The sequence below is a fragment of the Lissotriton vulgaris genome, chromosome 1_1, assembly GCF_964263255.1.
Source record: "Lissotriton vulgaris chromosome 1_1, aLisVul1.2, whole genome shotgun sequence".
NCBI classification, from domain to species: domain Eukaryota; kingdom Metazoa; phylum Chordata; class Amphibia; order Caudata; family Salamandridae; genus Lissotriton; species Lissotriton vulgaris.
The window spans coordinates 1696982078-1697006097 of record NC_141685.1 but is presented as its reverse complement, the minus strand read 5'-3'; the positions used below and the strand labels follow the sequence as shown (position 1 = coordinate 1697006097).

The following is a 24020-nucleotide window of genomic DNA, read 5'->3' as shown; positions in this document are numbered from 1 at the left end:
CATCTCCCTTTTATAATGATCATAAACAACAAGAATGCAAGTTAAATAAAAACATCCTACAAAACCAGTGGAAACTATCCACATAACTCACGTCCCAAACTACGGGTACATTAATGAGTAGCCAAAATGCACCACACTAAGGCACAAAACAGTGGCAGAAGAGGGATCTACAACCCCCAACTGCACAAACCACATAACCAATATGGGTATCCATTAACCCAAAGCACCCATTATTATGGTCAGCTTAAACCCAAAACAAATGAATCACCAAACTCAATGTGCACAACCAAATAGCACAGTCCAAACACCTACTAAAGGAATTAACCACATACAGGGTAACAGCAAAACCAAATAGGAGAAGCTACACTAAAGGTAAACTTCCCACGTGTGCACCCGTAACACACAGTCCGAAAAACACACTACGTGCGTAACAATGACGCACAGTCCAAAACATAAATCAAACCAGGGTATCCCTTAACCCAAAATACAGTCAAAAATTTCCTTTGGGAACTAAAAATCCAAAATAAACATAATATAGGTATCCCATAACCCAATGACAATCTAGGGTATCCTTAAACCCCAAAACAACTCACACATACTATGGGTATTCTTAAACCCAAAATAAACACAAGTGAGAAAAACTGCAAACAAGAATATCTAAAAGTGGAAAACCTATCACTCCACAACCCAAAAGTAACTAAGCACATAATGTCCTATGACATTTCAAACACATAGCTCCCACAACCTTACCGAATGAGACCAACCTAGGAACAAAAATACAGGGCACTTAGCTCCAACAAACTCATCACAACCCCCTCCACCACCTTCACAGAACCATTTTGTCAGAAGTAAATTAAGCATATAGCCAATATACAGTGACAAGAAAATTAAGCAAACAGGAATGGATTAGCTGCGGTGAGCGATGTCTCACCCGAATCTGCCGGAATCTGTCACAAACATCTATTCCACATCGACATGCCGGTGCATAAGGTTAATAGCAGCAGAAATAATCAAAACAGTACCTTTTCCTGAAGTGTCCCAGCTTAAACACAAAGCATTTTGACACTTTAAGAGTCTCACATTGACGTAGATGTTGACACAACCTTGAATGCGCTGCATATGTGCTCCACAATGTAGGAGCAAAGAAGGTTTGTAGCCTTCAATCCGACAGCCCGTCTCCGAAAGCCTTCTCTTTTATTTTATTTTACATGAGACATGCGAATTATTGGAATAAAATAAACGGTGTGCGAGTCACCGGAGATGATGTCGCACGAAGGACAAGCGAACTCCTCGAAGACTTCACAAATGGACTTATGTAGAGTAAATTACAGGCAGAGCGCAATTTCCTTTATTCCCGATGTCCCGATGCTGATAATGGCGGCACACATTACACGCCGCACCGTGTGGCTCTCGGCACGCCAGTGCTGTCAAGCGTGTATGAGCACACCGAGAATGATGCGTCATAGAGGCTGCGTAGCTGTAGCTCGTGAACCGGTGAGTGCATGTCGACTTTGAATTTCAAATGGTATGGCATCCGTTTGAATTTGCCACTCACCGTGAAAACCAATGTTCAAATATGTAGACTCACTCCCAGGTGTCACAACATGAAAGTATTTAAATGTAATGTTTCTTCGTAGTGCCGATCTGTCGCATATGCACAAACTTGTTAGATCGCACTGAGCACTGCCCGTGACTCTCTCCTTATTGTCATTAAACACTGTAGCATCGCATTTAAAACAGCGCATCCACTTTCACAGTTGATAAAATCTGTCCCAAATAAAAAAAAACTTCTCTTGAGTGCAGGTCGTAAACACTAAACAGATGACAATTTCATTCACCAGCGCTTCAAATACCCGAGCACACGATCAAACAGCTGGCAATTCTATTACTTAGAAGCTCTCTTATTTCTCTAAGCAAGGCGTTTTTTTAAAATGTCTTAAAAGTTTATACTAAGGTGGTAATCTGATGCTGGTTTCATTTAGGCAAACCAGTTATATGCTGACACTTTTTCCAGGCTGTAAGCAGGTAAATAGAAACTGGCACAATCTAGTAAGGGCGACTGTTGGCAGGGTCACTGGTGGGGCAATTGGGTGCCAAGTTTCATAAAATCCATAAGTTAAAGTTCACTTACTTGAGTCTTTTAAGTCCCATAATTTCCAAACAGTAGGAACATTTCTTAAATTCCTTACTTCTTCAAAGCAGCTTCATTTATTTCGGTCTCAGAAGTCAAATCCAATACCAAGTAGTTCCATGGGTTCTTTCAATCGTCGCCAGTGTTAAAATGATGAAAGAGGCGTAGACCAGGTGAAGTAGGTGATAAGATCTCTGCTTTATTCATTAGATCTCTTCTTAGTTACAGGTGACTAGATGTAGTTAGATCCATAGGAATGCCCCACCAGGAGCAGGATCTCCACTGCTCAGCCCATCCACACCAACTGACATACTCTTCCAAACCAACACAATCAACATTCCATCTGATGTCATCACTGGCTGAGCAGCAGGGAGAGAAGTACTGTAGGGAGGGTGCATCAAGTAAAAGGTACATTACAACAGAATACATGAGGAACAAGCATTGAAAATGCAATAGGTCTCGCCTTTGATTAAGTTGAAGCCATTTGCTTTGCTAATGGTATTGTATAGCAAAGCAAATGGCTTTAACTTAATGAAAGGCGAGACCTATTGCATTTTTAATGCTTGTTACTTTTTTTCTCTTATTACAGTCAATGATGTTTGTCAGGTGAGCTAACTGACAATAGTTGTGGAACAAAATGCTGTAAAATGTCAGTTTTTTTTCTCTAAAATAGCATTTGAATAGCTGTAAATGAATAGTACAAGCAGATTAGGAATTATGAAGTAACTTTTTTTTGTAATTCAGAAGTGTAATGCAAACAAAATTTAAATTGGAGGAAAACAAATCAGAACACTGGTGCTGTTGATGTGCATATTACAAATATTTGCGGAAACTTTACTTCCAACCATTGTACACCATATAGTTTTAAAACCACATGTCGGGGACAACTCCTGCGGCCATTCAATGTAAAATCAGCTGATTGCAAATAGCAGAGGAGAGGAATTGGCTTAACGGCTCAGCGTCTCAGTGAATTAAAATACTTGCCAGGATCACATAATTTGAAACCAGTTTATGTGTCAAGAGCATTATGATTAGTTCAAGTAGATTATTTAAGTCACTAGACCTGCAGGTCTAGTAACAATTTTTTGACTTTTCAAGGCCTGTAATTAAATAACGAATCTGGGTTTACCTTTAGACTACAAATGTCGTCTTTTCCGTAGGTGGGATTTTCTACTTTTTTTGTCGCAGCCGATTGATCTTGTTGGTTAAAATCGTCACGGTACTTCAGAGTCAGTTGTTCAGCGGTTGTGATCTCTGTAAATCTTTTTGTTAGAAAATTGGGCCACACATGTTCTTGTACATTTAGGGTTAAGGAGTTCACTGGCCTTTTCAAATTATTTATTATTTCCCCAAAAGTTGTTTTTCCTGGCACTGCACAATCATTTTGTCTAGAATCTATCGTCTATTTCTTTTACCTTCCCATAACTTCTTTTTGTATTCTTTCCTAGGCTGACGTGCGGTGTCCCATGCCGTTTGGTCCGGGTCCATTGTTTTTAGTCTCCTGATGACTTTCTTTAGTTCACGTTTCAGGATTTGAACTTCACTTGTTAATTTCTTACAGTTTTTATTTCCTTGTACCTGTTTTTGTTTTCCTGACATTAATGATGTCAGTTTTGATGTGAAGTTTACCTAAGCTTATATTTTGTTCGGACCCTCATTTTGGCTCACTCTTATTAGTCCTTTTAATGTCTTTTGGAGCTCCTCTGATGTTTCGTTTGTTCATTTAAGACGTTTTAGGTCAATTTAATAGGTGATTGTGTCTTCCTTCTATGATATATACATTTGGGAGGGATGTCGTCCGTCGATGTGCCATTTATAACTCTCCTTCCTAAATACTCCAATGCATTTACCAGATGTTGACCTATATGTTGTCAGTGGCTAATTTTTCACCTTCATCCGGGGAATAGATTAAATTAGGATTAAAATCTCCCGTCAGCACTATTTCCCAAGAGGGGTAAGTGCATCTTATATCCGAGATTGTGGCGATTAATAGGGCATTATGAGCTTTTTTCTTCCTTGCCCTTGGATGCGCACATGTATTAATTAGCAGTACTGGTCTCGATTTATCAGAGATGCGTGGAGTGAATTCAATTAATTGCACATTGGGTCCAGGTGAGGCTATCTTTTCCAATTTGATGCTTAGTGCTGTGGACATGTACCCTGCCAGTCCCCCTTTCGGCCAGCTATATTTCTCATTTTTTTGTGCAATTATAGTATAATGTGTAAAACCTACAAGGGCTATGTCCTCCAATGCCCATGTCTCTTGGAGGGCTATTATGTCGCATGTATCCCAGCCTTGTGGAGGCCTGCCATCTTCCCATTTAGGGAAAAAGACAATATATAGCAAACTAATGATAATTATATCGCCCTTATATCGACCTCATATCACATGCTATGTAGCGGATAATAATAATTTGCTGAGACAGTAATGTATCAAAAATATTTGATTATTTTATTTCTGTTTCTTAACTTTTGTTATTTTTTTGAAGGAAATATCTCGCTTAGTTCATAAAAGACACATGTACTTCATATAATTTAACATTCAATAACATATAATGCACATACTGACAAAAACTAAACAATATCAATAACAGTGCAAAGACAAAAACGTGCTATACGATATATTCAGTCGGTGGAAAATATTGAAGAAGGCAATGCGGTAGAATGGAACACAACGCGTTTCGGCCAAAGGGCCTTCGTCAGGTGACCGTCATTCGTATATTACATATAGACTAGTGTGTAACATAAACTTCCACTTATTTTGGTTGAGCGCACAGTTTGATTTTCCAAAGACACTTTTTGATTATCTTTTAGTATCTGTAGGGTATTGTCGAAATATATAGAACACTGATATTCTTTATTTTAGGGTCCCCCGTTGTCTGTAAATATGCACCAAATTGATTTAGAGGGAACGAAGGTTCAATACATATTCTTCTCAGGTATACAAACAAGTACTGACCTTAGTAAAGAGTGCCGGAAGGCAACTTTTTTTTGGGTAGTAAATCTATCGTCCTTTGTTTGCCCTTTTTAGTTTAAGACTTCTATTTCGCATCATCATTTGGAGAGATCCATGTATTTCTTTTGTTCTCTTACATCTAGTAGAGAAGGTCCTGGTCTTTCTTGTTAATCTGTTATGGATATAGAGTCTTCGATCTGATACCGATTCTTCGTCTAATGGGGTCTGCTGGTTTACACTTCCATGGGTGCCATCTTCCACCATTTTTTGCTCCAGCTGTGTTCCATGAGAGAAGATGTATGTTTGAATGTTTGAATGGTTGTTTTTCCATGGGTCAGTTACCCTTAAAGTCATTAATGGTGCCTGGAAGCCAGCTTTTTGGATTTTGATCTAATCCAATGTTCTCCTTCTGACCTTTATGTGTGCAACACCTCTATGAAGTAGTTGGTCTTTTTCCTTTTATGTTATGCAACACCTGACATTTCTCTTGTGTTTGTCCTGATCCATGTTTTACTTTGTAAGAAGAGTTTTCAATAAGGGGTCCAGGGTAACATGGTATGATGGGTTTAGATAGTTTTATACCCCATGCTTCAAATGTTTGTATAAAGTTCATAATGAGCAGGACTTCTTCCTCTGACTGCCATGTAGTGAGCGTTTGTTCTTTGCTTTTTTGTTACCTTATTGGAAGGAATTTTACGGTCAGAAGGTTCATTGAGACTAGATGTTTTAAGGTTGGCATTTCTGCTAGCAATTTTAATATGTAACCCCTATTTAGAATATCATGCCGTCCCTGCGTTTCGTATTCAGGTGTTAAAATTATTTGCTGCATTAAGGGTCCATGCCCTTTGTTTTTTTTCCTCGGGTGAGTCTTCTAGTTTGCCTTTCACTATGCTTGACTTATTGAGATTTTGGATTTGAAATCAAAGATTTCCTTGTTGGGTCTGTCTCCTCTTTCTTGAGTTATATGTTGGGACATGAAATGAAGGCGAACAGTGCTCCCCTTCAAGCAATACATTGAGTTTAGCAGGTATTCTCTCAAAATGTAATGGGCAGTATTTAGAAAATACTGAGCGGTTCTGTATTGTACACTCATACCTGTGTTTTTTTATTTAACAGTGCAATACATTTTTTAATCATTACATATGTCCTGAAGAAGGCCTGGTGAACCTTGGAATGCTCCAAAACCACACATCAACAGTTAAATATAGCCTTGATTGGTTTTTATAATTTCTGTGTTTTAATATCGTATATTATTAATGTGATGTTTTTATGAATTTTGGGGGCGAAGGTCTCAAAGTACGAACTGTTGTGAGAAATCCCATGCTAACACTTTGATGTAAGATAATGAATGTTAAATATTGAGATTCATGCCAGAACGAAATAAAATTTGTGAAAAGTTTTTAATAAAAGGGATATTTTTGACTAAACACAGTTGTGCAAGCGTAGTATAGATTACTGCTGAAAATCCTCTCTGCACTAAAGATACATAGGGAATACCTGCTAATCTCAAGGTATTGCTTGAAGGGGAGCACTGTTTGGTAATTAGTTTAATGCGCCCTGTCCCCTTCGGCTATTTGAAGGGTTACTCTCCAAATTTGTGAATTATTAATTGCAGCCATTGAGATGTTAAGCTTCTATGAAAATCTTTCTGCTTCTAAAACCATGTGAGCCACCAGCATAAGGGAAAACCGAAGATTATATTTTGCAAATATTACTCCACAGAGGGAGAGGCCAGTGAGGTTATTTAAAGCAATGCCAATGACTTCTCTTTGTTGCTAGTTGGCAGTGTCACAAGTTGGATATTGTCAGCGGTGGCTAACAGCTCAAGGTAGGTGTCCTTTGCATTCGCTGTAACTTTGAAGTCCTTTAGGAAATTTGCGTAGTTGTAGTTGATAAGGCTGTTGTGGTCAGGGCGGACATCTTGAGATTGAATGCTGGGGTTGTTTCAGGTGGACAGTAAACAAAGTGCTCACATTATGGGAGGTAATAAATACTAGTAACACAAAATGTGTTGTGATGGTTTGAATGATCACAACACACCACCTTGGTCGAGTTTTTTTAGTCAGTCTGTATTCAAATCTTGTGTCGTGGTTAGGCTGAGTCAAATATCTAATAAAAATGGCATTCAGTTTGTTACAATGGACAAAGTTGGCATACCAGCTGTGTGTGAGAATGTGGTGTAAGTATTGTTTAACATGAACTTGAGTGTGTGCGCGATGTGTTTGATGTGTGAGTAGATGATTAGAATGCTGATGACCTTGTTTGGGTTGAAGCTGCTGATGTGAGTATGTGAAAGTTTGGCTGGATAGGCAGAAGTGTTGCACATGGTTAGGTGTGCAGATGAGATTATGGGTGAGAAAGAAAGGGTTCTAGCCCAAGTCGCTTACCATGCCCAAACTGGTGATGCATTTGTTTTGTCTGCCCTTGATGAATGTCCAGATTTGAGGATGTCCTTAGTAGGGGGGAGTAGTCACAGAGAAAAACTAGAACCAACCAGTCGATGAGTTGGAGGATAAGGAAGTCATGTGTTCTCTTGTGGGGGCGCTGATCAGGTAATCAATTCTGGATTGTGTAGTTACATTTTTTGCCATTATACATGGTGTACCTCAGATGCCCATTGTTCTCTGGTGAAAAGGTAGCACTGCTTAGAGATATCAAAACCAACTGGAAACCGCTTCACAGTTTCTTTATACATTTATTCACACCACAGAAACATGAACAGCTTTTTGTCACACAGGTAGGTGTCACTTTAGCCAGGCCGTTTCTAGGTGTTTTGCCGCCCTAGGCGAGAATTGAAAAATGCCCCCCCTCCCTTTTACTACTATCTCTCTCGCCCCGGTCATCCGTGCTAGAAGAATTATTCCATGTACCTGGAGAACACTGTATAGGCCACAGACGCTACTACATACATTTCCTCTCTCAGCATCATTGTAGACGCACCAGCCAGAGCGAACCCTTCCCAGCTCTGGAAGAACGTCGAATCATAAGAGCCAGGCCCCTCGCCAGGGGGCCACTGCAGCGTGCAGCACCCATTGCCCCTTGCGAGTGTTGCCAATGACAGTACAAACACAACTAGTAATCATCACAGCCCTACAGAGTGACAATTCAGAATATTCCAAGCCCCCAGTGTTAGAAGAATGGCTTAGGTGGCAGATGTACTCATTTTAATGTATATTGGATTAATAAACCACTGTGTTTGTGCTCATCTCCAAATTAGACCACCAGTGCTACCATGTGGCAGACTATCATAGGTGCCGGAGATAACATTTAGGTATCCGTGCTTAGCACCGGAAACCACCTGCTCAAATTAAGCACTACGTACAAGAGATGTGTGATAGACCGAACATGAACACACCCTCACAGAGCAAAAAGGAGGTTGAGAGAGTGACCAAGAGGGAGAGGAAGAAATATAGTGTGCGCACACCTCCACATGTTACCTTCCACCATGGAGGTTATGCCATAAGATCAAAGTCAGAAATATAGTCTGACATAAGTAGATTGTCCTAAATATCCGTCTATTGAATTAAGAATTTCTCTTACTAACTCCAATTGGGAGATATTTTAGCAAAAGATATTTATGTCAGATTGTATTCTGACTACGACATTCTGGCTACAAGTTCTTGAATGCAAGACTTTCTGTTGGCAGTGTCTCTATAATACTCATCAAGCAGCAGTAGCGGCTCGTGGTGGGAATGCTGCGGGTGGGGCTGGGGAGGAGCAGGGTGGGGGGTAGTAAACTACGGCATACGGCCGACCAGAGGTAAGTAAACAAATAAATAAAACAACTTTCATTGCGCGCGCTGCATTGCCAAATGTGATGCAGTGCGTGCAACAAAATTAGTTTCATTTATTTATTTGTTTACTTACCTCCGTTGGGCCATATTCTGTAGTTTACTACCCCCCAACCCGCCCCACTGCCACGCGGCACTCCTCTCACGAGCCACTACTGTCAAACAGGAATACTGGTGCAAACAAAAGAGCCCACTCACATCTACAGCTATCAAGGAGACTTGTTGTTAATAAGGTAACTTTAAACAATGCAGGTCAGCAGGGAAACATGGAGACAGACTAAAACAGTTTATCTGAAAGGCCCCTCTGGAGTCCCTCCATTTAAGAGAGAACATATATTTTACCGTTCTTGCAATCAGGACATCTTAGATAAAATGGCAAACCAATGTAAATTAATTCTGTATCCATAGGTGCTGAGAAGCCTAACCTGCCACTAAACAATATTTTGCATTTAGACAGCATAAGGAACATCGAGGAAAGAGAACTGCATGATGATTTCTCCCAGGCATATATGGTAGAAAACTGTTACACAGGAGTATACCGGGGGGGGGCACAAGTTCTCTTCAATTTCGAATATTTCTGTCTGTTCGTGGCTGCAATTTTATAGAATTTGACATGCGCTTACCGATAAATAAAGTTCCTGTGTTTCCATTTTGAACCAAAATGGAGTTGGTACATGAATTGACCAAAAGAATAGGAACTTGGGGGCACATGCATCATTGCACCCGTTTGCGATTCCTAAATTGCGAAAATTAAGGAATCGCAATTTAGAAATCGCAAACAGCAATGCATGATTAAATCGCAAATATTTTTGCGAATTCTTAATTTTCCTTAATTGCGATTCACATTTTGTGAATCGCAATTAAGGAAAACCTTCCCATTGATTCATATGGGCCAAAAGGCCCATAGGAATCAATGGGAAGGCATTAACATTTTGCGATTTTGCGATTTTCATTTTGCGAATCGCAATTTGTTAATGCATTTCAAGGGTGCTGAGGGGGGTCATATACATCACCTCGGGATCGGGGCCACCAAAAGGAACGTTCCGCACTCACAATGGTTTTATACATTCCCATGTGCCCCCCCAACATGGAATCGTGGGTCAAGGCTAATTATTCAATTAAAGAAAAAGAGCCTTGCCAAAGAAAAATACATTTCGGGCCTACAGATTCAGCTAACTTAAGAAATCACAAATATGCCTCTTCTTGTACTTATATGCAATTAGGCCTTTTCACATTTATTCGTTTACTGATTTTTCCCTTCACTTCTGACAGTTAGTATTGGTTCTCGTTTACCACCTAAAGTACAAATATGCATATGTTCATTAACTGCATATAGTCTCAAGATGTTTAAGATATCCATCCGATTAAAACAGGGAGCATTTACCATTTGTAAAAAATCAGTCTTAATCTTGAAAGTTCCCTCGTGGGGTTAATAATGATAAAATCTGGGAGCCTGTCCGGTATCCCACTTAGTCCAAAGCATCCACCACCTTTTTACAAGTAGCGTGACACTCGTTCCTATTTGAGGAAATAAAGGACCCATGACCTTCTAAACATTACATTTCAGCCATCCTGTACAGGAAAATCCCCTTACCAAGATTATAAGTCTATGGCAAGATTCTTTACTGTCTGTCTGTGTCGTAGTAACACATTATGCATTCCCTTCCCGCATCTATTTGCAAAAGGGATCGTTTTTCACTTTTCACCAGCGAGTCAAAAACTCACAAATATTTTGCCTCCACGTTCCAATCGACATTACTAAACACCACACTTCACTTGGAGAAGGGATATTAGCATATCTCATCTAGTTATTCGGACAGAATGCAAAATGAGATCGACAGTAACTTTAAGGGGCGTTACTGCCCCCTTGTATTTAACTTTACCAAAACAAACGCTGGGCATATTACACAGACTGCACAACCTTTGTATCTCAACCCGGGAATACATATAAAACTGCTTTAATGTAGACAAGCTATTTATGCGCACTGTTTATGATTTGGCATGCTCTGTTAGCCCGATAAATACTGGCCCTCTGAACTTAGTTATTATCACACAGTCTCTGCTCGAACTACGTCCGTACACCGCCCACCACATTTATTATTCTCATATCGGGTCACACTAATTTATGGCATGTAATCGTTTCTCACCTTATCAGCGCGTAACGTCTGCCAAAACGGGGGTTCTATTCATTCATGCGAAAACGGAACTCACTATGTTCCCGTTATTTCCTTGCACTCCACTTATAGGTGCTGCTGCTGCCTGCATGTTTTTTGCCGCCCCCCACCTTTTGCCGCCCTAGGCGGCCGCCTAGTCCTGCCTAATGGCAGAAACGGCCCTGACTTTAGCTAGCTATTGGCATTAAATTCCGCACTAACTATTGGTGGATGTTTCAGTGAAGCCCTGATTTTCAGCTGCTGAATAGATTATTGAAAGCAGTTATCTTTGGAAACTCTTTCAACAAAAGATGATTGTCGGGGCCAACAATCACCTCTCAGCATTAATATATCCGAGATTTGTAAGCACCAGAAACCAAGCTCTGAGGTTGTTTTATGCTTGATTTGATTAGACAGTCCTGTTTGTACTTTGCATTCTTCTACTTGTAGCCATACATTTGTAATCGAAAAAAGAAAATAGGCCCTGGAAAGCTAAGACATGTCTGGGAGTAGATAAAGTGCTCACACTGTTCCTGCAGTAACCTGAAGGACACTATTGCTTGTAGAATTTGAGGAACACTTTTCAGCAAAGCTGTGTTTATTGCGATCATTGTTCCTTCTTGTATGTATACAGTTTTTATTGTGAAGACAAGGTATAAATCATGCATCTTCTAAAGAGATGAAGAATGATAACTTGAGCTTTTAACAGTTACATATCCTCCCACAGTACCACATGAGGACCAGCATTATTACCAAATGCACCATAATTGCCCAGAGTAGGTTTTGCACCTGCACTGGCAGTCACCTCTTCCACAGCAGGTGTTGCCACCAAGCCAAAATCCTCAGGCTCTAGTACACCAGCCATCCATGCGTCAACTTGTATGGGCCTGTCAGGTTGGACCCCTTGTATTAGGAATGAAAGAGCAGGTGACCACTTGTAAAGAAACTAAGACATCCTTTCATCTCCAAGCTTTATGCAATATTGCCAGCCTCTCCTGCTTTCTGAAAGGATCTGTAAAGGTGTTAAAAGAGTTCACAAGCATGGCTAAATGGTGTCGGTAAACAAATACTCGGGCCGAAATGAAAACCTCACCACACCCTTATCAGAAGGTTAGCACCATAACAGTAACACCTAAATCAATTAAACTCAGATTTGCTTTTCTCATTAAATATACCAACCATCCCTATACTCCCCCTGGTCACAGAATCTCCCCTGTGACTTGCAATATCTATCTAACGTACATCAGACGTTCCTTTAGTCAATATATAAGTTTGTGGTCTAGATCTCTTTATAAATGGACTCCAAATGTCTCAAATGTATTCTGAATTAAATTAGACTATATTATCGTTTTCGAAGAAAAGGAAGCCTTGAAACTACTTGGCCCTGCTTGCAGGGTCATCCGGAACTTTTTCGCTTTCCCCCCTACCCTTTTTGATATATATGTGTGTGTGATTAAAAGCTGCGCAATGGTCTGCATGAGTTAATTTTCACCATTATCAGAAATTACACTTTTAAAATGGACGCCATTGCTGTGTGTTTGTGCCGCCTGCCTGCGGTGGGTTGGTGGTCTAGTCACAGTGAAATTTGGGACTGGAACTGCCACGAGCCTTTTAGAAGGTTCTAGCCCCTTCTGGTAGGTGGGGTGAGGGGGGTGTATATATAGGGGGGCTGTGCCTCCATGTGCTCAGACTGTGCATGGACTTTACTTGAGAGGGGACACTGCCAGGAGGTACCGCTGCAAGGGCCTGCATGCTGGCCACTGTGCCTATCTGAACCCCTCTACTGTCCACAGGGCTAGTGAGAGACTCTGCTGGAGTGGAGACTGCTGCGCTGGCAGGATGGCCATCGTAATGGAGGATGACTGTTCCTAGGAACTGATGCTTCAGGTCTGGTGAGCTGCCCTTCTGCCTGCTGACCTCGCACTGCACTAACTGTCTCCTAGCCCCTAGCGCCCCGTGAGCGCTATATCGCCAGGGACTATACTTGCCTGCCTGCCTCCCTAGCTCTTTGTGAGGGCTGCAGCTCTATTGGGTGAGTCCTTAATGCCTTGGGAGCGCTAGATTCGAATGTACTGTGCTTCCTTGCCACACTCCAGCGCCGGGTGTGCACCATTCCCTACCTTGACAGAAGAGGAGCACTGTCTTTGGTCCCTGAAGCTGGTGGGGCTGCCTAGCGCCTGTTGAGCGCTATATTTCATGACCCTAAGGAGGTGAGGAGCGTGGGCCCTGCAGAATTCTTAGGGAGAATGTAGCCCTATTTGTCTGTCTGTCTTTTCTTGCTAGTAAATTCCCTTCTGCCCAGAGAACGGTGCTTGTCACCTGATTCATTGGTGGATTAGTTGATCGTGAACCGGCAGAGGCAACCCGGTATCTGAACATTTCCCATCCTGTTTGTATTCTCTAGTAAACTTCAGAGAGCTGAAACTGGCTCTCTATATGTGTTTCGCTGTTTGCTCTTGTGCGAGAAACAGACGACACCCTAGGGGGGGGGGGGGGGGGTTGGTTGGGGAGTTCACAAACAAAACACTCGCTATCTAGCCAGGAAGCGCCATTCAACTCTCAATTCCTTCGCTCTTGGGAGTGTTTGTCACAATCTCGGAGGAAGACGCTCCGACCATTTTAAGCTCCATTCGTTTTATGCTCGGGCACTTGATTGAAGATAAGTGTCCTACCCGTTTCCAGGATAAATGATTTACGGGAGGCGCCAGCTCTTCTTTCAGCTTCGAGGAGAGGATTAAAATCCCAGTGGAAGAAGCACAAGCCAGCGTTTGGTAATCTTATTTCTTCAAAGCGCAGGAGCGCATTCATTTATTTTGGCAGTGTTTATTTTCTGGCATAACATTCACAAGAGGAAAGACATGACCTTTTAGCCCCTTGAGCTGTTAAGGGCTCGGATTAGTTTTACCTTCTCTCTGCTATTATTTTTGTGATCTAATTGGGATGCTACCTTCCACATGGGATTCCAAAATGACCAGAAGTCTGCCTGGTAACAGATAAGTACAATTACCATTATCTGGTTACCAACCAAGTTCTATTGCCATGGAGTAATGAAACTTCTATCTCTGAATCTTGAAGAGATATGAACCCTACTTTATTTCTTTACTTTATTTTTCCTTTTATTTTGAGCCTTTTTCTTATGAAGTATATGAGGCAGTTTGAAACCGTAAGTGTATTGCAGGCACATATTATATTGATAGAATAAGTTAGCATTGTGTGCATCTTTATGTGTGATTTATTATATCTTAAGCAGGAGACATTGAGACACTAGAGGGAGAGAGGTCTGCACTACTCCACATCAATGCTTGGGAGCACACAGGATCTGCTGCAGCGTTATTGTTTCCTTTGTCCCTTTTTTCCCTTCCCCCATTGTGGTGCTATCTAGTGAGAGTTTCTAGATACTCCTAGGTCGTTCCATATAGGGGAATAGGAAGCCTAGCTTCTCTCATCGCTCCTGCTGTATCCGGCTGATCAGGTTAGTTAACCTCTCTTGTGACATGTACTTAAAAAGACGGCGGGAGCCCACCTCGCATTTGTGGTTCTTCGCAGGTGCCCACCCCGCATTTTGCAGCCCTGCATCCCTGAATTGTGAACGGGTTCCCACCCCTCTGTGGTGTGGCCCTGATGGGACCCCCGGTGTGGGGATCCCGCCCTGTGAGCAGAAGAGAAGCAGGTGCCCACCCGGCTGTGGTGTTGAGGCAGGCGGGAGCCCACCCCGCACGTCGCCGCAAGAACGGATCACCTCTGTGACCCGAGCCCAGGGCAAGAAAAGAGCCGCCGCGCCGCCTGCGGCGACCCAGGAAGAGACTGGAGCCTACCCCGTATTGGTGCTTTATTTAAAAACGGGAGCCTACCCAGTATTGGTGCTTCATTTAAAAACAGAAGTCTACCCCTTATTGCCCCTTCAAGAAGAAACTCACCAAGATCACCGCAGCGAGCCAACACGGACGCCTGGCACCTCTGCCTGACTGTGGGAGGGGCTTGGACAATGTCAGGAGCCGGCCGGAAGCAAGCGGGAAGTCCAGAGCCTCGCGCAGCATCTCCATTTAAGTCCCGGGTGAAGCCAGGCGAAGAGTTGTCGGTGGCGGGGCTCCCGTGAGCAGAGGAGAACCCCGCCTTCTGATCCCGTGGGAAGGAGATGCCGAGGGAGAAGACCGGAGCCTCGCAGGCCCCTGGTGACTGCCCCAAGGACTGCCAGTGAGTGGGGATGCATGGTGAGTCAATCGGGGCCCGAACTGTGCCACTTCTCAGCCTAGAGGAGTCCCAAGGGGCACAGAGACAGCGGAGGGCGAGACTGGCTGCGGATTTACCCGCCCAGCCCCAAGGAGTGGTGAGTGGGGCTGGCCTCCGACTGTTGTGAGGTGGGACCACACTTGTTTAGAGTCCTGGAGGGGGACTCACCTAGCACAGCAGCCTCAGCTTTGTCTGTCTCTACCTTGGCTGCACCGCAGAAGCGGGCAGTGGCAACGTGGGCAGTTCTGTCGTGGAGAGTCCCAGAGAGAGGTTCTCACTGAGTCAGGGACTTCGGCCTCCTTCATCAGTTGCCACGTGGGGCATTGTTTCGACCATATTGTCCCAGTGGGGGCTTCCCAGGCCCCGCTGGGCCGGAGGCAGTTAAGCTAACATTGGTGCAATGCATAATGTTCTGCCTAATGATTTCTGGCGCACATTAAGATGGTTATACCCCATGGTACCCCCCGCTGTTGTGAAGATAATGTGACTATATACCTACGGTTGATGCCCAGATGTATTGATGTGTCCCTGGATGGCCCCCTTTGCGCATTATTGGTGTCCGGTATAATGTGCCCACCCCGGCTTTATGATAATGTGCCCCAGGCCTAAGGGCATGTTGTGGTGCTATGCCCCGGATTATTGCCTAATGAGATACCCCATGCACTGGTGTTGAAGCTGATATGAGGCATAAGGTGTTACATGCCTAAGGTGTGCTCATACTTTGATTTATGCTGCTGGATTTAGGCCTCATGTGATGCAGAAGAGATGTATAGGTTAGGCCTAATGCGCTCATGCCAACCAGATGTCACAGGCTTTTGTGTTGATAGGCATAAAGGTACTGCTGATGCCATGTGAGGATGCTTTATGGTCCTACCTAATGTTAATGATTATGTTTTCCCCTGCAGGCTTACATCGTTGGAGTTCTGCCTAATGTGGCATCTATGCTTAGGATTAAGCCAATGCTAGTGTGCATGTTTAATGTGATGTTCACAGGTCTATGCCTATGTAACGGGCGCGGGAGTGATGGGCAGGAGGCGTGTCTTTGTTATAGATGACTTTAATGTGGAAAACAGGTAATCTGTACAAGTCTTTCTGGTAGGGACAGTTCGACGGGGTGAGCGGCTTCGAAAGGTTCGTCTACTTCGGGGTTTGTCCTTCTCGCTTCTCCGATGTCTTTCTGGGCTCCGTCGGGTCGAGGCTCCGTCGATGTCCGTCTTGCCTCTCGATAGAAACAAACACAGCAAGTCGTGAGGAAGGTGCTCGATATGTACAAACGCTCAGGGAAAAAGGAGTGAGGAAGCACAAACCCGTGTCACACTCTCTAGATGTCCGGCCGGTGGAAGGGGGGGGTCGGTGCTCAGGGAAAGGGATACCGGGATAAGGGAATACCCAGGACTACTCGGTAGAAGCGCCCTTCCTTCCAACCAAGCCCCTGATCTTGCTCCGTACCTGGGCTAGCCACACACCTCCCCCGGGTGTGTGGCTGGGCGGCTCGTGGGGACGTTGGCCTCCTGGCTTAACCTCCGTCTCAGGCGCCGCTTCTCCACTGCTCTCCGCTTCCTCCGTTCGTCTCCTCTACACTCCTCTGATCTCTCCGCTCCTCTTCCTTCTCCTCCCACACGTCTCCACTCCGGGTGAACAAGCACACCGGCTTCCCTGCGACTTCCGCATTTGACGTTCAAGCGTCCTCGTGTAGACAAGCCCACTCTTCAGCTGACTGGAAATTAAAGGGCAGGGCCAGTGCATTTCCATCTCCTCGTCCCTTGAGCCCATTCCGCAATCGATATCTGGTAAGTCGTTCTGTGAAGGGCAAGAAAGAAGGGGGGTATGTTTTGAGAGTCCCTGAAGGGTCCCCAAATCCAGGACCGGAGGGGCACGCCGGTCCACCCCGTTACAGCCTACTACAGATGTTCTGGCCTAATGCTCTATGTTACTGACATAGGTTTTCCCCTAAGGCTGACTGCGGATGGTTTTGCATTCAATGTTTTTTTTCCCAATGCCTGACGACGTCTTAATGCCTAAGGTGAGGCCTCATGGTCTGCAAGCATGTTTTCCTTTCAGGTCTGATGCCAATGTGTCCTCATGCTGATGAACTTTACATTTATTGTTTCTATGTACCTTGTAATGATGTTGGCAGCGGCCCGATTGGCCCTGCCGTGTAATTAGTCCCCTGTAAATTGCCACCCAGTGCCATTTGGCACAATGTATATGCCACTATGATTACATTCTGACGTGTTTATTTCACAATACAGAAGTTATTTTCACCTAATCTGGTGTGGAGTCTCTTTTGTAGTGTGTCCGATGTGCAGCCTGTGAGTGTGCTGCTCAGATGCTTTACACTGCCTCAGAGTTTGGCCTACCTGCTCGGCACCACGCTACCTGGTCCCTAACATTGGTGTTCAGTCGTGGGATAGGACTTGTGTTTGCACAGTTACACGGCGACAACTGGTGGCACTACAAATTCTACACGTAGAGTAATCACAGGTTTTGGGGATTATTTTTTCTGATTTTGTTGCGCCCTGAAAGTGTTATTTTGAATTGTGCACTCCTGTAAGCAGCTCTTGCACCTAGGTCCCTTGTCTTGCACGGAGTCTTGTTGTCTTGCCAAAATGGAATCTGCCTTTGATTTTGACCGTCTGTTTAAATACAGTGTGGCGGAGTTGAGGGGATTCTGTGAGGAGAGAGATATAACAGTTAGTGGGCCAGACACCAAGTCAGTCCTTCAGGGATTCCTGATTCAATGGCAAGAGGATGAATGGGACCGTGAGCACTATGAGCAAGAGAGGGCCCTGGCCGTATGCCAGGAGGGTGGCCCTAAGGATCCTGAACAGGAGGTACAAGATGACAGGGCGGGGACACCAGTAGATAGTGAGGTCCCCATAGACAGGAAGTCCCGTGCTGGGTCCAGTGTCAGGGTCACTGCCCCATTCCTTTCCCTGCCTCCAGAAGAGTGGGTAGATAGGAGGAAAAAAGGGAGCATTAGCGGGTGATGGAAAGGCTCAGAGTTGAACAAGCGCGGCTGAGGGTTGAGGAAAAAAGGTTAGAGACGAAAAGGTCCTTGCGCAGGAAAGGATGGCTGAGGCTGAAAGGGCCTTTGCCAAGGAGAGACTAGCTCGGAGGGTAGGTTGTCCCCCGAGAGTGGTTTCAGGAGACTTGATTCACCAGTGAGGGTGGGATCCAGTGGTGGCAGTGTGAGTGGATCCAATGTAGGGAGTCCCACTCCCAGGACCGGAAGATGGTGCCTGATTCCCCGGAAGAGTGGTGCGGGTTGAAGTTTAGGGGCAGCAAGAAACTGTCCCACCAGTCCTGGGAGGAGTATGTGGATGTGTGTTAGACTGCACTGGAGTATTGGATGGTGTGTAGCGCAGTGAACGATTGGGAAGGGCTGTTCCTTTAATTATCAGGGAGCATATGCTCAAGAATTGTTTCCGAAGGTTGTGCCAACACCTGTTCGAGTGGGTTCTCTGACCACAGGGAGCTTGCACGGGAGGCAGACCTTTGGGTGAGTGCCATAGAGTCTGAGAGGGCATTGGGGAGTGGCTCAGGGGTCTTCCAACCCAGCGAGGTGGGAGAGGTGCAGAATCGCCCAGCTGGGTCCCAGGGTAGTGAGAGGGTTGTAGGGCCTCACGTCCTATCTACAAGAAGGAGTGAGACGGGGAAGTGTCCCGAGGTGCCCTAACTGCAGTCTCATGGCCTGGAGAGTTCCATAAGGGAGACCCAGGTAGGGAGCCTAGGCTGTCCTGATAGGCCGTCCAGTGGAGGGGGTCCCCTAGTGTCAGGAGAACCTGGGGCATCTGTAATCAGAGCTCCAGGGGTTCTGGGGTCTGCTCAGCCACAGGGTTTAGATCCTGAGCAGGGATGCCAGGTTCAGGGAGTGCCTGACCTGGAGGGAGGAACACCTGTAATCCGGGTCCCTACCGGTTTGACTTCCAGGGGTACTTCTCCCGGTGGGAGGGTGCGGAACTCTGGGAGGGGGTGCAGAGGGAAGAAGGACTCGCCACTGGCACCGGCTCAGCTACAGGGTTAGATCCTGGGTTGGGAGGCCAGGGACAGGTACTGCCTGACCTGACGGGAGGTACGTCTGTAATCAGTGTCCCCCCGGAGTTGTCTTCCAGGGGTACTACTCCCGTCGGGAGGGTGCAGAACTCTGGGAGGGGGTGCAGAGGGAGGGAGGACTCTCCTCCGGCACCGGTGCAACCTAAGGGTTTAGACCCCGGGTTGGTGAACCAGTTGCAGGGTCACGGCCCTGATCGAGTGAGAGAGTGGTTGTCTGAGGGTGCCCAGCATAGGAGGAGAGGGTAGAACCCCAGAAAAAGAGGTAAGGGGAGGAGAGCCTCGCGCCTGACGGCTGGTCAGCCTGAGGGTGCGGACCCCAGGGGGAAGGACCAGTGGCAGTTTGGAACTGCATGGAGGAGAAGGAGAGTGGCCAACGGGTGCTAGGGACCTGGGGCTACTGCCCTCACTCTGTGAGACAGCCAGGGCCAGAGACATCTGGATGACCTAGGGGCCGGTCCTGGCCACAACCAACGAGAGAGTGCCAGTGGGGTGGCTTAGTTGGTCCAGGGAGTGTTGACAGAGGGAATCACCTGGGTCCAGAGTGGCGGAGACCCTGCGGGTGCCCCTGCAGTTGCGGGCCCGCTTCCATGTTTTCTCGCCCTAAACGGGGAAGCCCATCAAGGCATTGATTGGTCTACCCTGGCTTTTGGCTGGGAGGGGGTCGTGTTGGACTTGGCCCTGCTTGCAGGGTCATCCTGAAGTTTTTCGCTTTCCCCCCTATATGCGTGTGATTAAAAGCTGCGCAATGGTGTGCGTGAGTTCATTTTCACCATTATAAGAAATGTTACTTTAAAATGGACGCCATTGCTGTGTGTTTGTGCCGCCTGCCTGTGATGGGTTGGCGGTCTAGTCTTTGAAGTGACAGGGTGCGCTACACCTCCCCCACAGTGACAGTTGGGACTGGAACTGCCAGGAGCCTTCTAGAAGGTTCTAGCCCCTTCTGGTAGGTGGGGTGAGGACTGTATATATTGGGGGCTGTGCCTCCATGTGCTCAGACTGTGCGCAGACTTTACTTGAGAGGGGACACTCTGCCTGGAGGTACTGCCGCAAGGGCCTGCGTGCTGGCCGCTGTGCCCATCTGAACCCCTCTACTGTCCACAGGGCTAGTGAGAGAGACTACTAGATTGGAGACTGCTGTGCTGGCAGGATGGCCATCGTAATGGAGGATAACTGTTCCTAGGAACTGCTGCTTCAGGTCTGGTGAGGTGCCCTACTGCCTGCTGATCTCGCCCTGCACTACCTGTCTCCTCGCCCCTAGCACCCCGTGAGTGCTATATCGCCAGGGACTATACATGCCTGCCTCCCTAGCGCCTTGTGAAGGCTGCAGCTCTATTGGATGGGTCCATAGTGCCTTGGGAGAGCTAGATTCAAATGGACTGTGCTTCCCTTCTGCACGCCAGTGCCGTGTGGGCACCATTCCCTACCTTGTCAGAAGAGGAGCCCTGTCTTTTGTCCCTAAAGCTGGTGGGGCTGCCTAGCGCATGTTAAGCGCTATATTTCATGACCCTAAGGAGGTGAGGTGTGTGGGCCCTGCAGCTCTTGTTGCCTAGGAGAACTGTGTATTTAAAACAACGGCGGGAGCCCACCGCGCATTTTTGGTCCTTCGCGGGTGCACACCCCGCGTTTTGCAGACCTGCATCCCTGAAATGCGAGCAGGTGCCCACCCCGTTGCGGTGTGGCCCCCAAGAGGAGCCCTGGCCTGGGGATCCCCCGTGAGCAGAAGAGAAGCTGGTGCCCACCCCGTTGTGGTGTTGAGGGAGGCGGTAGCCCACCCAGCACATCGCCGCAAGAAAGGATCACCGCCACGACCCAAGCCCAGGGCAAGAAAGGAGCGGCCGCGCTGCCCGCGAAAACCCGGACAGAGACGGCACCCTACCCCGTATCGGTGCTTTATTTAAAAACGGGAGCCTGCTCCGTATTGGTGCTTTATTTAAAAACCAAACCAAGATCACCGCCGCGGGCCCGGAGCCGACGCAGACGCCAGGCACCTCTGCCTGACTGTGGGCGAGGCTGGGACTACGTCAGGAGGCGGCCGGAAGCAAGCGGGAAGTTTATTCTTTCTATGTACCTTGTTATGATGTTGGCAGCGGCCCAATTGGCCCTACCGTGTAAATAGTACCCTTTGAATTACAACCCAGTGTCGGTTGGCACAATGTATATGCTACTTGATAACATTCTGACATGTTTATTTCACAATACACAAGTTATTTTCATCTAATCTGGTGTGGAGTATCTTTTGTAGTGTGTCCGATGTGTCGCCTGTGAGTGTGCTGCGCAGATGCTTTACACAATGCCTCTGAGTTTGGCCTACCCTCTCCGCACCACGCTTCCCGGTTTCTAACAATATGTCAGCGGTATCTCCTTGCTGAAAAAAACCTGTGTCTACATCAGAAAATAATGTTTCTTTGCTACAAGAAACCAACATATGTATTTGGATGTGATCTATAATATTTATGAAAAACAGATTCAGTTGTTGAACAAAAAAAATAACTTAAACAGTATAATTTAAAAATCAACATTGTTTGCCCTGCAATAAATTCTGTAAAATGAATAATGGCTTCTGCTGATTATTGATAACTTATTTTTCAGTTTTTTAAATTTTCGTTCTCATGGAAGCACAAGATATGACACAATTCTCACACACTTACATACACAGCACATGTAACCTCCCTTGCCAACAAGTCCACTGCTTCTCTTTCAGTAATTTGCAGCATGCTTCCTTTCGTCCTTTAAGTCCCTCAATGCGAAGTTTAGGCACCCCTGAACTCACTGGTACATTCATCATCAAATCTTCCTTCTCAGACTTGCCTTCTTAATTTCCTGCAAAACATAATTTGCGTGTACATTTTGCAAAATTGTAAGTGGCATCTCATGTGACCTACGTTATGATCAACATTAATTATTGCAATGGCCTTACCAAACCTTAGCCTTATTTTAGCCAGACACCAATGAGACAATATTCCCACTCACTAACTCTCAACAAAATTGAAACAATTAATTTTATTCTTTATATCCTAATAGAACTTTGAATATTATTGAGCTTTCTGCACCCTTGAATCACCCAAGATTTACGAAACCAAGACACTCTTGTTCCCAGATATTTAACTATTAAGGAGGAACCTACAAAATGCAAGTCCGACCCTTCAGCAATTGGAAAGTACTCACTTCAGTATCCAAATAAGTAATCCTATATGACAACAATATTGCTAAGTTGTGTACCTCTTCTGCGCAAACCTGTCCGTATGGTATCCTTCAAACCTTTGTTAATATTCTCCACTGCCAGTATTACCATTCTAAATATTATATGCCTACAAGAACTCCTTCGTATTGTGTGAAAGCAACAATACACGGTTATCAGTTGGAAGAGTTTCTGGCAACCTTCCCCAAAACAGCATCCTTCTCAGATACTCAACAACCACAGAAGTGGTGTTTCTTTCCACAAATATATCTTTTGTCCACTTTGACTAACAGTCAGCCGGGATCAAGTTAAACGGATTTAAAGGGGGCTGAAGCTGGTGAATGCAACGTTTTAGCATGCTTTATTGTTGGCCCAGGTCTTCTGCAGTCATGAGATTAGAGTTCCATGGTCGACGTTGGTAATAGGAGGCAACCTAATCAAGATGTTGTTCGTTAACTATTTTACACTGATCAGGTTTGGTATTGCCCGTTTATAAATCTCACTAATTGTTGTTGCTGATCAGCCCATATTTAAGAATGTGATCCTTCATTGTATATTGAAAGCAGTCAATATATTATTGTTTTACATTTTCAACAGCGGAACGCCCGTATACCATACTTTATGTCCTGAATAAGTCTGTGTGAAGAGAAATGTGAAAAACGAATTTAATTATACTGGTTCCCTTCTATTTTCTTTCTAAAAATCAAAACTCAAACTAATGTTTGTTTGAGGGGAAGTTTGTATTTATCTGCAGGCTAAGATCTCAAGTTGCTACAGGATGTGCAAAAAGAGTTGATGGTTTTTAGCAAACGGCTTTTCAATGTAATTTAAATGTGGAAAAATTATTTTTTTTAAATCTTTTTAAATTGTTTGTTCTTCAGGTAGTAATTCTATTCTGCAGTGGCGAAGGAAGTTATAAAATTAACTAGTACTCGAGCTAGTCAAGATGCCTGAAGAAGAGAAGCACAGCCTTTTCATCAGGATAGTTCAAGAAGGGAAGACCTGTCTCCTCATAGAGGAAGTTCAGAAAGAAGGAGTTGAACAGAGCAAGCTCAAGTCAAAGCACTTTGGTAAGTCTGGCGATACTTTACTGCACTATGCAGCCAGACATGGACACTTGGACATTCTACGATATTTGACAGAAACGCTGGGAATGGATGTGGAGGTGTTCAATTGTGATTACAAAAGGGCGCTCCATGAAGCTGCATCAATGGGTCACAAAGAGTGCTTACTGTACCTGCTTGAGAGAGGCGCAGAGATTGATTGCTTGAAGAAAGCAGACTGGTAAGCTCTTAACCATTAGATTATGTACTTCATTTGAGATTGTGTTATCTGTGATATGTGTGACTCTATCTGCAATTCATAATTGAGGCATTTGTAGTGTGGTACTAATAGCACATACTGGGGCAGATTTTACTCTTTAAAAAGTTTGCACCCTTCTCGGTTACAAACAGATTAATATAATGAGCAGTATGCTCGGTTAGTATGCCTTTTCCATACCTCCTAAATTCAGCTCTAGATCTCA

General features: G+C 45.0%; 1 protein-coding gene across 1 annotated transcript in view; it reads left to right on the top strand.

Moving 5' to 3' along the window:
- Positions 1-24020, top strand: part of ANKRD16 (ankyrin repeat domain 16) — a 355029-nt gene that overhangs the window by 9152 nt on the left and 321857 nt on the right. Inside the window, exon 2 of the mRNA XM_086918939.1 lies at positions 23377-23779. Within this exon, the coding sequence (XP_086775065.1) occupies positions 23442-23779 (338 nt within the window). The 5' untranslated portion in view covers positions 23377-23441. The remainder of the gene's footprint in view (positions 1-23376; positions 23780-24020) is intronic.